This window comes from Copidosoma floridanum, unplaced genomic scaffold (assembly GCF_036245765.1).
Source record: "Copidosoma floridanum isolate Cflo_tuat_1 unplaced genomic scaffold, Cflo_Japanese_pri ptg000020l, whole genome shotgun sequence".
In the NCBI taxonomy this organism is placed as follows: domain Eukaryota; kingdom Metazoa; phylum Arthropoda; class Insecta; order Hymenoptera; family Encyrtidae; genus Copidosoma; species Copidosoma floridanum.
Genome location: NW_028321897.1, coordinates 3,331,421 through 3,344,372, shown reverse-complemented (window position 1 = coordinate 3,344,372; position 12,952 = coordinate 3,331,421). Strand labels below are relative to the sequence as shown.

At 33.6% G+C, this 12,952-nt stretch overlaps 2 protein-coding genes across 2 annotated transcripts in view; one reads left to right on the top strand and one right to left on the bottom strand.

Annotated features, from left to right (window-relative positions):
* Positions 1-12,952, top strand: part of LOC106642172 (adhesion G protein-coupled receptor E3) — a 238,238-nt gene that overhangs the window by 178,036 nt on the left and 47,250 nt on the right. The window lies entirely within an intron of this gene.
* Positions 4,422-6,583, bottom strand: LOC149374311 (uncharacterized). The gene is made up of 3 exons (XM_089593976.1): positions 6,572-6,583; positions 5,468-5,628; positions 4,422-5,362 (listed from the first exon to the last, which is right to left on the bottom strand). Exons 2-3 carry the CDS (start codon positions 5,613-5,615, stop codon positions 4,422-4,424), a joined length of 1,089 nt encoding a protein of 362 aa, XP_089450102.1. The 5' UTR covers positions 5,616-5,628; positions 6,572-6,583.

Here is a 12,952-nt window from a genome sequence, read left to right as displayed (position 1 = left end):
AAGGTCTTTCTCCAGAGTGTGTGCGCATGTGAACTGTAAGACTGCATTTATGTTTGAAGGTTTGTGGACACTCATTGCAGCGGTAAGGTCTTTCTCCAGAGTGAGTGCGCATATGAGTTGTGAGTGTACTGTTTTGGCTGAAGGTTTGTAAACACTCGCCGCAGGAGTAAGGTCTTTCTTCGGAGTGAGCGCGCATGTGAGCGGTGAGTGAACTGTTTTGGCTGAAGGCTTGTAAAAACTCGCCACAGGAGTAAGGTCTTTCTTCGGAGTGAGCGCGCATGTGAGCGGTGAGTGAACTGTTTTGGCTGAAGGCTTGTAAAAACTCGCCACAGGAGTAAGGTCTTTCTTCGGAGTGAGCGCACATGTAAGCGGTGAGTGTACTGTTTTGGCTGAAGGCTTGTAAACACTCGCCGCAGGAGTAAGGTCTTTCTTCGGAGTGAGCGCACATGTGAGCGGTGAGTGTACTGTTTTGGCTGAAGGCTTGTAAACACTCGCCGCAGGAGTAAGGTCTTTCTTCGGAGTGAGTGCGCATGTGAGTTGTGAGATGAGTTTTTTGGCTGAAGGCTTGTGGACACTCGCCGCAGGAGTAAGATCTTTCTCCGGAATGAGTGCACATATTGTGTCCTGTAAAATTAAGTATAAAATTTAAATTGAAAAGAATACTTTTATTTGCTTGAATTTATTTTCTAAAGTTAAATAAGCATATGGTGCATTTATAGGGCTTCTTACTAGTGTGAATACATATATGGCGAATGAGTTCGCTGGAATCAGAAAAAGTCTCTCCACAAAGTACGCAGCAATGATGATTGTTTGAGGAAGACCCACTAGCTTCGTATTCATTGCTAAAATCGTGTATACCACTTCTAAACATTTTCATGAATGATTTGCGACTGTAAACAAATTCACAATTAAATCTATAGTTGACTATCAAATAAAAATCTATTTTGTAAGTAGTTGAAATCGAAGACCATTAACATTTTTTCTTAAATAGAAATAGTGATTAAATGATTTGAGTATTCATTCATAATATGTCTGCTTCTACTGTGTAATTTGAAACAGAGGTTATGGTGGACTCTCGTTTCATCGAAATCGAGTTTTAGGACACAGATTAATATTAATTACTTATATACTTGGTAAGAACAAAAAAGAAATGTAGAGTGTGCATCGAACGTTTTTTTACAAAAAATAAAGAAAAAAAACAATTTATCCAATCAATACATATGGCCTCTACATAATGGCACGTGTTTAACATATTTTAACTACAAGCAACATTACGTCTGACTTGGTCTATTTTTTAGTTTGATTGTCTTTGTTGGTCTCATTTTCACCAGTAAATGAATTACTAGTGTAATTAAAACATTTTTGTGAAAAATTATGGTATGCTTTACATTACTAACAAACATTACTAGTAGTCTTAAAGATTTTTAAATCATTGTAAAACTAGACTTCCTTTTATATCTTTAAAAATAACCAAGTTCTTATTATGAATAAAAAATAATTTTTTAAGCTTACATCAAAAATTTACCTTGATTTTTGTATGTGCAGCGATTGAATTCTTTGCTGTTTCGAATATTTTTCCTCATTAATTATCAATTTTTGCTATTATTTTAAGAATGGATGTATAATTAAGTCTCAATCTATTAGAAAATTGGTTCAAACGTGTACATTTCCATTATTAGCTTTAAAAAACTTCATACACGTTTACACATACTAAGCACTGCTTAGTGTTAAAAAATTGTTTGTACATTTACACATACGAGGCTTATCTTTCTTTTTGGTGGGAATAAAAAGTTAAAATGGCTAACCACTTACAATGCGAAGACATCCACACTTTTCGAGTTATTCTTAAATACTGAAAATATATACTCATCAATCGTTAAGACACAAGGCACATATTTAACAGTATTATAATGTTTTTTCACTGCGCACATGATATGAGGCGATGACGTCCAAGACAATGCTGTTGTGCCTTAGTTTAGTACGGTTAATGTATAAAAAAAATTTGAGAAGAAGTTTTTGTTGTACAATGTTTCTTACGAAGGTTAAAGTTCCAACTGTGACATTTTCTTTAGAAACAAGAAAAAAAATTATTTAAATACTTACACTCAGAGAAATCTTTTATAAATTTTATCGTACATTCCCATAAAAATTACCGTGCAGAACGGTAAACGTGGGACTAGGTCGTCATTCCGGACTTTTTACCTAACCTTAAGGTGGTTCTTCACCTAACCCATTTACTTAAACTTACAGGGAAACTTGGAGGGATTGTTATTAAAGTTGTAAGGCATCTTCTCTTAAAATTTCAAGTACCTTTATCATGCAAATTTTTGAAAACAAGTCAGTCAAAAAATGCACTTTTAACATGTATTCTTATGTAGGTTACTTTTCCATACTACTATATCATGTAATATCTCGTAAAGTAGACTTAAGATCGTAATAGAAAAAGTTTGTAGTGAAAGAAGAACTTTTTAGCTTTCTAATAATATAACAAAAGTATAGGCTAATCAGGGAAATAGTATACGATATTTAATCGTAAACGTAATCAGTTATCGATCATGCAGAAATCAGCGGCAACGTCTGCTTGAGTAGGAGCGTACATGCCATTTTCAGAACCTTGCGTAAAAAAAAAATTTTTTCATAACTCTTACTCTGACTTCATTAGCATGTTTATTTGTATGTAAATGCAATGATATTATCGTCAAGTGCCAGTACAACATATTTTATGTTGCAAATAATACGCTAATCGAAAATTAGAAAACCACAGGGTCCCGTGTCGCTTTGATACGGCACCATCGTGAAGAACCACCTTAACAATTTTTACCGTTACGCCCAGTGGTGGGTAGGTATAATACCTAGAGTAACATACCGAGTTTATGACAGGTAATATAACTGGTAAATTACCTCACGAGTTTCAGACATGTTTCTGACAAATTAGTTTCTGACACACTCAACACTGATGTCAGTGACATCAAACCAGTGTGCCCAAAAGTAGTACTAAACGTAAAGCTTATGTTTTTAATTCTTTTTTTTTTTTTATCAATAAAGTGGTCAATAAGCACCCGAATTCATGAGATGATAGGTGCTTGTATTATTTAATTTGTATATTTATTATTAATAAGGTCGCCAGTCAACGCCCCAGGTCACCATATAATAAGTGCTTGTGTTATTAAATATTTATTTTTAATAATATTTAAGTGGTCATTAAACGTCCTGGGTTATCTGGTTATAGACGCTTATGTTATTAATTAAGGAAGTGCAGGGTAACTTGTTTTAAGGTACTTATAATTTTAGATCTGATTTGAATTTCGCGCTTTACGTTCGGTACTAATTTTGGGCACACTCCGTCTGACGATGGAGTGGATGGAGAGAAATCGATTTTTATGAATACCTTCCATATAATCGATAAAAAATAACTGAATAAATAATAACTAAAAAATTGTATGAGTTAATTATGATAGGTAATGTTGAATTAGAACTTTTTTTTTTTTTTTTTTTTTTTTTTTTTTGTTTGATGAAGCGAGGAGGGGAAAATCTTCAGAGACACCCCGGCTATTACGATGGTAGTATCAGATTCACCCAGTGTGCCTAATGACTATAACTAACCTCCCCGCATGGGACAGGTCCGTTAGGACCACTCCCCTAGAAGACAAAAGGCTTAAGAGAAGACAGAAAAGGAAAATAACGGAGAAGTTTGGAGGCCGGCTCGCACTCAAAGTGATAAAAGGAGAGGCGCTTACACATCTGGATGAAACTTAAATAATACTTATTTTCGTTAAGTAAAATGATCCTCTGTTTTAGGTTATTAACCCTTTTTTGTGCATACACCAATTGGTTTATTGGACTTTTAAACGATGTTTTGGAGTTTCTGACAATACTTACAACAATACGAGTTTGTGACATTAATGACAAGTTTCTTACAGGTATATGTCAGAAACTTCCGGATCGGGTCGTAAACTCACCACTGCTCGTAAGTCGTAAGAGAAATATTTGTTGGGCGCCCGTTTTTCTAGTCATTGTAAGTCAAAAACTCTCTCGTCGTAATAAAATAAACATTCAATTCTTTGAAATCAATGGAGTAGTCAACGTTTTGAGAATTTTTGTATGTATTTTTAGATGCAATTATTAATTTTTGCACATATTTTGAAAGTATATAAACATATGGAATACAAAATAATTGTTTAAATTTTTGATTGGCGTTATAGCCATACAAATTATTATGTAAAATTCTTCATTATTTTACTCATTTCTTGATGAGGCTGTCCTTGTAACAAGAAAATGTAGAATCAAGATTTATACTCAGCATCAAAGTAGAGGCTTCCCATTCGTATGAGTGTTATTAATCATCAAACCTTGAAATACCTTAATAACAACCAACGTACTAAATTATTGCAACAATATTTTGATGGTATGGTATCCTTCACTTATACGTTATTATGAATGTACAGATTATGCATCTTGAGACAAGAAGAAGTAGCAAAATATTTTTGGCAAACATCGCAGTAAAAGAGATGCGGGTTGCGCATGTGACTTTCAAGATGATTCATCTGTACAAAAGATTGTAAACACACGTTGCAACGATATGTATGTAGAATTTTCATGTGTGTTGAGAGACAACCACTTGCACGAAAGGTTTGGGGACACATGTTGCAGCGGTAAGGTCTTTCGTCGGAATGAATGTGCATATGCTCATTGAGATAACATTTCCGTTGGAAGGCTCGTGAACACACGTCGCAGGTGTAAGGCTTTTTTCCGGAGTGAGTGCGCATGTGAGTTGTGAGATGAGTTTTTTGTCTGAAGGCTTGTGGACACAAGTTACAGCGGTAAGGTTTCTCGCCGGAGTGAGTGCGCATGTGGTTTGTGAGAGTACATTTTTTGTTAAAGACTCGTAAACACTCGCTGCAGCTATAAGGTCTTTCTCCACTATGAGTGCGCATATGATCAGTAAGATGATGTTTTAGACTAAAGGCTAGTGAACACTCGTTGCATTTGTAAGGTTTCTCGCCGGAGTGTGTGCGTATGTGAGTTGTGAGATGAGATTTTTGGCTGAAGGCTAGTGAACACTCGTTGCAGGTGTAAGGTTTCTCGCCAGAGTGTGTGCGCATGTGAGTTGTGAGATTAGATTTTTGGCTGAAGGCTTGATGACACAAGTTACAGCGGTAAGGTTTCTCGCCGGAGTGAGTGCGCATGTGGTTTGTGAGAGTACATTTTTTGTTAAAGACTCGTAAACACTCGCTGCAGCTATAAGGTCTTTCTCCACTATGAGTGCGCATATGATCAGTAAGATGATGTTTTAGACTAAAGGCTGGTAAACACTCGTTGTATTTGTAAGGTTTCTCGCTGGAGGAAATACGAGCTTTATGTCCTGTAAAATAAAATATAAAATTTATCTTGGAAATAATACTTTCATTTGCTTAAATTTCTTTTCTAAAGTTGAATAAGCATACGGTGCATTTATACGGCTTCTTACCAGTGTGAATACGTATGTGGCGATCAAGTTCGCTGGAATTAGAATAAGTCCTGTCACAAAAAGTACAGCAATGGAGATTATTGGAGGAAGACCCACCAGCTTCGTCTTCATTGCTGGAATCCTGTATACCACTTCTAAACATTTTCATGAATGATTTGCAACTGTAAACAAATTCATAATTGAATCTGTAATTCTCTACGAAACAAAAGTATACTTTCCAAGCAGTTGAAGTTGAAGACTGTTTTTAATTTTTGTATGGCATATGGCATTACGTGCAAGTTAATTCTTAAATTTTTTGAAATAAGCTCTACAATGCCTTGTAACTATTTTTATAAATAAGACCGTTTATTATGTTTAAGCGTATGTGTTAAACATAGGTTATGGTGGACTCTCGCTTCATCGCAATTGGGGTTTTGTGGCACTGATTAATATTAAATACTTATATACTTGGTACGAACAAAAAATAAACTAAGGAATTTGATTAAATGGTTTTATATTAAAAAAGAAAGAAAAAAATGTTTTATCTGATCTATATGGCTTCTACCCAACGAGGCATGTTCAACGTATTTGAACTATATACAAGAAACGTTTCTTTACACTTGGCCTATTTTTAGTTTGATTGTTCATTTGGTCTTTTTTTCGCCAGTAATTGAGTTTTTACTGTTATTAAGACACTTATAAAAAAAGCTGTATGTTTCACTTTACTAACAAATGTTACTAATAGTTGAAAACATTTTTAAATTATAATAAACCCATTAAATGTATTGTGATTACGTTCTACACTTTTTAATTTATTTCTTTGAAAACTACAAAGTTTTAATTTGTAATAACGAATAGTTTTTAAGCTAAAACCAAAAATTTACTTTAATTTTTATATGCACATGGATTGAATGCTTCGCTGCTTTAAATGTTTCGACTAATTAATTAGTCATTTTCACTATTCATTTAATAATAAATGCAGAATTGAGTCTCGATCGTATAAGAAATTGGTTCAAACGTCTACTTTTTGATTAATAGTGTTAAAAAATTGTTTGTACATTTACACGTACGAGGCTTATCTTTCTTCTTGGTGGGAATAAAAAGTTAAAATGGCTAGCCACTTACAATGCGAAGACATCCACACTTTTCAAGTTATTCTTAAATACTGAAAATATATACTTATCAATCGTTAAGACACGAGGCACATATTTAATAGTATTATAATGGTTTCTTACTGCGCACATGATATGAGGCGATGACGTCCAAGACAATGCTGTTGTGCCTTAGTTCAGTACGGTTAATGTAAAAAAAAAATTTTGAGAAGTTTTTGATGTAGAATATTTTTTACGAAGATGAAAGTGCCAACTGAGATATTTTCAATTGAAAAAAAAAAATTGAATACTTACTTCCTAAACATCGATTTTTTTTAAGTTTGTAATTACGTTCAGGTTCAAAACTGCTCTGAATATTCCTATTTTTATTATCTGCTTACATCATTTTACAAACATACAATAAAATATTAGACAGCAGTTTTTCACATGATATTGCATGAGTTGAAGCTCTTAGGTTGCATATTTTTTTGGAGTGCTCATATTCGCTACTTGCACAATTTTGAAGCAGCGCCACCAAGGGAAAAATGAAAACTATTGGCCTAGCATAGCAGAAGGCAAAATTCACCATACATGCTATCTATACAATGTTTGTTTTCATTTCCAGAGTTAGATGTTCTGCATTTTTGCAGTTTACGCCAGCTAATAGCTCTAAAAGATACACAGTATCATATCAAGATGAATTTCATTGCATTTTAGTCAAGATATTTTAATAAACATGCATGAGTAAAATGTGTAGGTACTCACTACTCACAATTTCATTAAAAATTTAATCCTAAGAAAGATTGTAGATGTATAAAATCCAACTTTTTTATGTTAGTAATGCTTAACAGTCTCTGCTAGCAGAAGGCAAACAGTATCGTTTAGTTTCACACAACAGCACAGGTATTACTGCGATCGTTTTTTCAGATTGTGCTTAATAGTATATCATAACTTTAGTCACTCAAATCTAAAAAATCAAACATATGCTTATCCTGAAACTTTGAACTTTGCATGCTTTTTTAATCACTAACTATTTACCATTTAGTGAGGAATGAAATTTGAGGGCGGAAAAACAAACAATTTTTAGAATTACTATTTAAACCATCGAGAATATATAAAATTGTATTTTTGTTATTGTTTTATTGAATAAATATAGCGAATGGAGAAAAAATTGATCTATATTAAATGAACCTTCTGATCAAGACAATTTAGCCTATAAGCCGACTCACTAAAAAATATCATATTCTTTGGTAAATCAAAGACTTGCTATTCTTGGATTATATATCCAAAGGAAACAACCAAAATAGCAACAATCAATAGAATGTCAAATTTAAATCTAATAATATTTTTATTTATTGTTTATATGTAAATATGATGATATCATAAGAAAGATAAAAATGTTATCTCAAAGACTTTAGACATTATGATCAAAATGATCTTGTGGCGTTTAGAGCTGATAATTAAAAATTTTACTGGTGCTTGTAACTAACTACTTTCTTGCAAATCTTAAAGTTATTATAAGATGAGTATAAGTTAGAAAGACAGGGGGATTGTCAATTTCAAGAGTTTGTATGACTTTTCTGTAAAGAGTAATAAGATATAGTGAAATGTACTAATTATGAAAGTATATATAGTTTATGGGTACGAAATGTATTTAAGTGTTGGTGCTGTAGTCTGAGTCATATTTTCACATTCTTTAAAAAATTTTTCCGACTCGTCTGTAAAATATCTAAAAAACTATTTCTTGAAAAAAAAATTAAAAAATTGTTAGGGACGACTGCTTTACGGGGGCAAAAAGCAAAAAGTGTAGTTATCACTTATAAAGATATGTACTTAAATCGTCTACTTTCAAAAACATTACATCTGATTAGGCTCAAGTTTAATTTTTATTACCCTTATTGTCCAATCACAATACGTGACAGTTTGAAATTAAGGAAATTTAATGGAATGGAAAATTTTTACCAGCTCTAAGACTGCATGATTCTAAAAAACTTAAAATCAGTTTTTTGAATGTATTATTGCAAGAAAGTTGTAGATTTAGAAGTTATATTTTCCCAAAATTTTTATTGCTTTTCCAGAACTATATTTACACTTTAAAAAATGAAGGAAACGTTGGAAAATATTTTTAAACATTATTTTTTAAATTAACTTCAAAAACTATTATTAAAAATTAAATTTTTTTTTGTTTTAATTGATAAATAAATTTAAAATTTGTGTAGTGAAACAATCTCGTTACCGCTTTTATTTAAGTTATTTAGTTGTTAGGATTTGATTGACCTTATTTGGTATATATGTATATCCCACATAAATATCTGCAAGTATTGATGTACATTAAATTAACATATGAATATGATAAAAATCAATCAGGCTGTTAAGTAATTAATTGCTGTGCATTCACTCAAATGAAAACACCACACTCACTACTCCAACTATTTTTTTTTTTTTTAACCAATTTTTTTATGGATCATTTGACAAAAACTAAAATATTTTGAGTCGTGAAATAAGATTTTCAAGATTCAAGTTTTTAAAAATATTTTTATAATAGGCACGAAACTAGCTGGAAACTTTTGGGCCCAGCCTTGTCATCATTTTCTGGAAATCCACACTGATAACAAAGAATCCTTGCATTCAAGCCACAGTCATTAACTGTTGTCACGTACGATAGCATGTGTTAGACTTTCGTGTGTTCTTGTCCTTATACTAGGTCTGTAGCCCATAGAAAGGGAAGGCTAAGGTAGAAAGCTAGGGACGGATTAAGGAGACACAAGCAATTACTCAATCATCAACAGCTCATGGAGTAACGTATTATCTATTGACTTATGTGTCGACCAATATTCGTTTGTTGTCAAAGCTACGGATTACAGTTAAATGAATCATTCACTATGAATTATCCTTTTTATCAGTATATGTTTGGTTAAATGACAATGTTTTTAAATTTCTAAAGTGCACTAGGGTAATGACCAAATCGTCATTTTCCCATAATGATAGTTTTTCGGTAACTTTGGGACCCCAACTGGAAGTTTTGCCACGAAATTTGGTTCCTAGAATTTGAAGAACCATCGAGATTAGGTTCATTATGGTAATAACAGCTTATTTTACCGATAGAACTGCTTTGTATTTGCAACAACACACAGTGACTAGCTGTATTTTGATTGAGGACTGCAAAATAATGATCGGATACAAGAATGGATCACTTCGCTCAATCAAATCGCTTGTCTCGCATAATTGAATGGTGTCAAAAGTCAACCTCATGATTAAAACATCTCGTACTACTTTTAAAAGAATTTTTTTCATTGTTCAAAACACGAGTCAAAACTAAAAGGAAAGGTGTATAACAGACTTTTACATAGTACGGCGTAAAAAAATTAAGCGTCATAAGCCGTTGAAAATGAAATTTTGAAATGCTTCATATTTTTGCCTTTTTTTGCACCTTGCAAAAAATTCTTTTGACTTAATCTGGAAAACTTATTCAGGGAAAATTGTCTTACACATTTCAAAAACAAGTTCTTGGGAGTAAAATTCAATCCGCCATTTTCAAACACCAGCTTCATGAAATATCGTGGTTCTTGTAAAATATCCCATTTTTAACGGGTACAAAAATAAATTTTTGCAATTTACATTCGAGCATTACCGCGCTTTTTCATAAAAAAACGTACTCACATAATACGTTACAAAGGCATTCGCGGGAACAAACAGCAATCCAAAGCCAACGCCCTATGAGTGTATGTAAAAGAAACAGCAAAAAAGCTCGGCCCACAAAGGGTTGACGAAAGGAAATAGAAAAAAAAACAGGAGTCTGCAGAACCGCTGTGCATACTTTCATACGAGCATATATCGATCCACCACGAGTGAGAAAAACAACCACTGTTTTCACTCCGTCTTAAAAAGCAAACACGAGAGAGCTCCCCCTTTATACATGTACGTATACAAGCTCGCAGCACGGCAACTATATACGAGCGGCTTCCTTTCCCTCTCCGCAGTCAAGAGGGTTGACGAGAGCCAAATTCCACACGTGCTCTGGAATGTAATAAGGCTCAGGGCCTCATATAAGATAGAAAAGCGCTTGGCAGATAAAACTCCGCTGATAAGTAAGCATCACTCGATCCGACTAATCCTACCCCACGCCGTCCCGCATGACCTCTGAATGATCGATAACAATGATAAACGGACGCATGAAACATTCGCAACAAGGGATTTTTTTTTTTTTTATCCGCAAGGGGTATTGGAGTGTTTTTTCAGTCGGAAAAGCCATAGAGCAGTTTTGGCTTACGCGACAGTTTTGCGCAGAGGGATTTAAGAAGGATTTAGACAGGAGGAAGGGATCAACGATTCGATGCGCGTGTACGGTGGATAATAGCGTTTTGATTGAAGTTTTTTTTTTTTTTTTTTAAATCCAACTGAAAATTAAAATTGGGCTGAATATTATGCACTGGGATATCTGGAATTAAAATGGGAATCAATTTACCACTTTTGAAGTATTATAGTCGATGGCGCTGTTATTGAAATTTTATGATGTTAATGTGTAAATAAAACGTAAAATAAGTTTTAAAAGTTATCCTATAATTACGAAAGTTGAGGGAAAGGATTTTTCTGTAATGGTTGAAACTCTTTCTTGGAAGGAAAGATTGTTTATCTTCGCACGAGATAAAATTTCTTTAGTGATTCGATCGTATATCGTAAGTACAGACCTACTACTTTTAACTTACTGGTTGTATGTCTTTGAATATTCAGTTTTCTCTTTAACACAACTCTACATGACCAAAGACTCAAAAATGTTCTCCGAGTAAACCATGGTATTCAACTAGAGCAAAAATATAGCTATCTTATCATATACTTATTCTGAATTGTTTTGAAAAATAATATAAAAAAAAAATTATTATAACTACTCATTTCTCGATGAGTATATAATCAGTTTATGTATGAAAAGCATGTATAATACTGAACTTAATGACAAAATCAATAAGTAATTAAATCTGCAATTCAACTGCTTACAGCCTAATCAGTGTTTCTTATCCATGTCAAGTACGTCATTACGTGGTGCTTGTTCTTGATTACAAGGAAACACCCTTTTTTGCAACCCTGAGATAAAATTGAGTTCATATTACGCTTTCTTACACTGTAGGTTTATACTATGTTTTAAAGGGTCATTAAACATGCTATTATAGCCTCACCGCTGAGCACGAAATCAATAGCCAATTTATTGTAACTAACCATCGATCCATCTTATTTTTTCAGTTTATCATTTATAATTGCAGACCTACCATATTTCATCTTCAGATAAGCACACTCACCTGGCGTATATACAGACAACTAATGTCAATACCTTGGGTGTGTTGTTTTTCGTAGCCGAGACTACGTTCTCGTTATCCCGAATAAATGGATTAAAAAATATAATTATCAAAGTATAAAAAAATCTGAATGGAAGGGTAGCCATGTGACACTATGCCTTGGAACTTGTGCTGTTGAAACAGTTGACCAAAACTAACATGATATTCCTATAGTTAGCTACCAAAAGTGTATGGTTCATATTGTGAAAACAGGTATTTTTTGGAAATTTGAATGCACAAAGACTAAAACGGGGTTTTTATTTTTTCTTGTCCAGAAAATTTTGAAATGTGTAACTGAATACAACAGTATTGTTCAGATACAAACGAGCTCACACTACTTGTACCATACGTTCCTATACGAATTTAATCACGTGAAACTGTCATTGCGAAGTGCGGCCCAAGACATAGGGCCATCGATCGCGTTCCGATTCTCGATCGGCCACTATACGTGTAATAGTGCCACCTCCTCACCCCGTCCTCTAAAAACCACCGAGAACTAATCGGCTGCTCTCTACTCTCCTTTTTCACCCCGGCAATCAGCTATCTCCTATCATGTATATATACACCTCTATGGATGAGGCAATAGCTTTGGATTGGGTGGAAGAGGCGAGGAGCCAATGTAGACGGCCTCTCCAACTGCTTGCAGGCTTCGTGCGGAAAGTATAGGAAGAGTTTCTGGACCGATTTTCTAAAAAGGGAACGATCAAGCTTTTTTTTTCTGCTGAAGTTAATTCGTTGAATGAATCGGAATTTTTTCAAAAATACTTGAAAAATTGAAAAATCTTTTCATGTAATGTCTTTTTCTGGGACATCCTGCAGTAAATGACTTTTTTTTCGAATCTGTTTGAGTATGGGCAAGTACATTTTCGCGCGTTTCTGTAACCAAACAAAAATTTAAGTCTGGGTCGTAATAAATTTTGAGATGTTTATACTTATCGATTGTGACCATTCAACTACTTCTTGGGTGTTCATTAAAGTAATTAACTTCGTATCGACCGTATGAAATATGATTAACTTGAAACGAGTTATTTTGTGTGTAAAAAACGTTATTTCTCCTGTAGATTACGTCTTTGAGATAGTTCAACACC

Coding starts and splice junctions, on each gene's coding strand:
- LOC149374311 (XM_089593976.1), bottom strand. CDS start 5,615: ATGAAAATGTTTAGAAGTGGTATACAGGATTCCAGCAATGAAGACGAA. Junction 5,363..5,467: donor CCACATACGTATTCACACTG/GTAAGAAGCCGT, acceptor TTTATTTTACAG/GACATAAAGCTCGTATTTCC.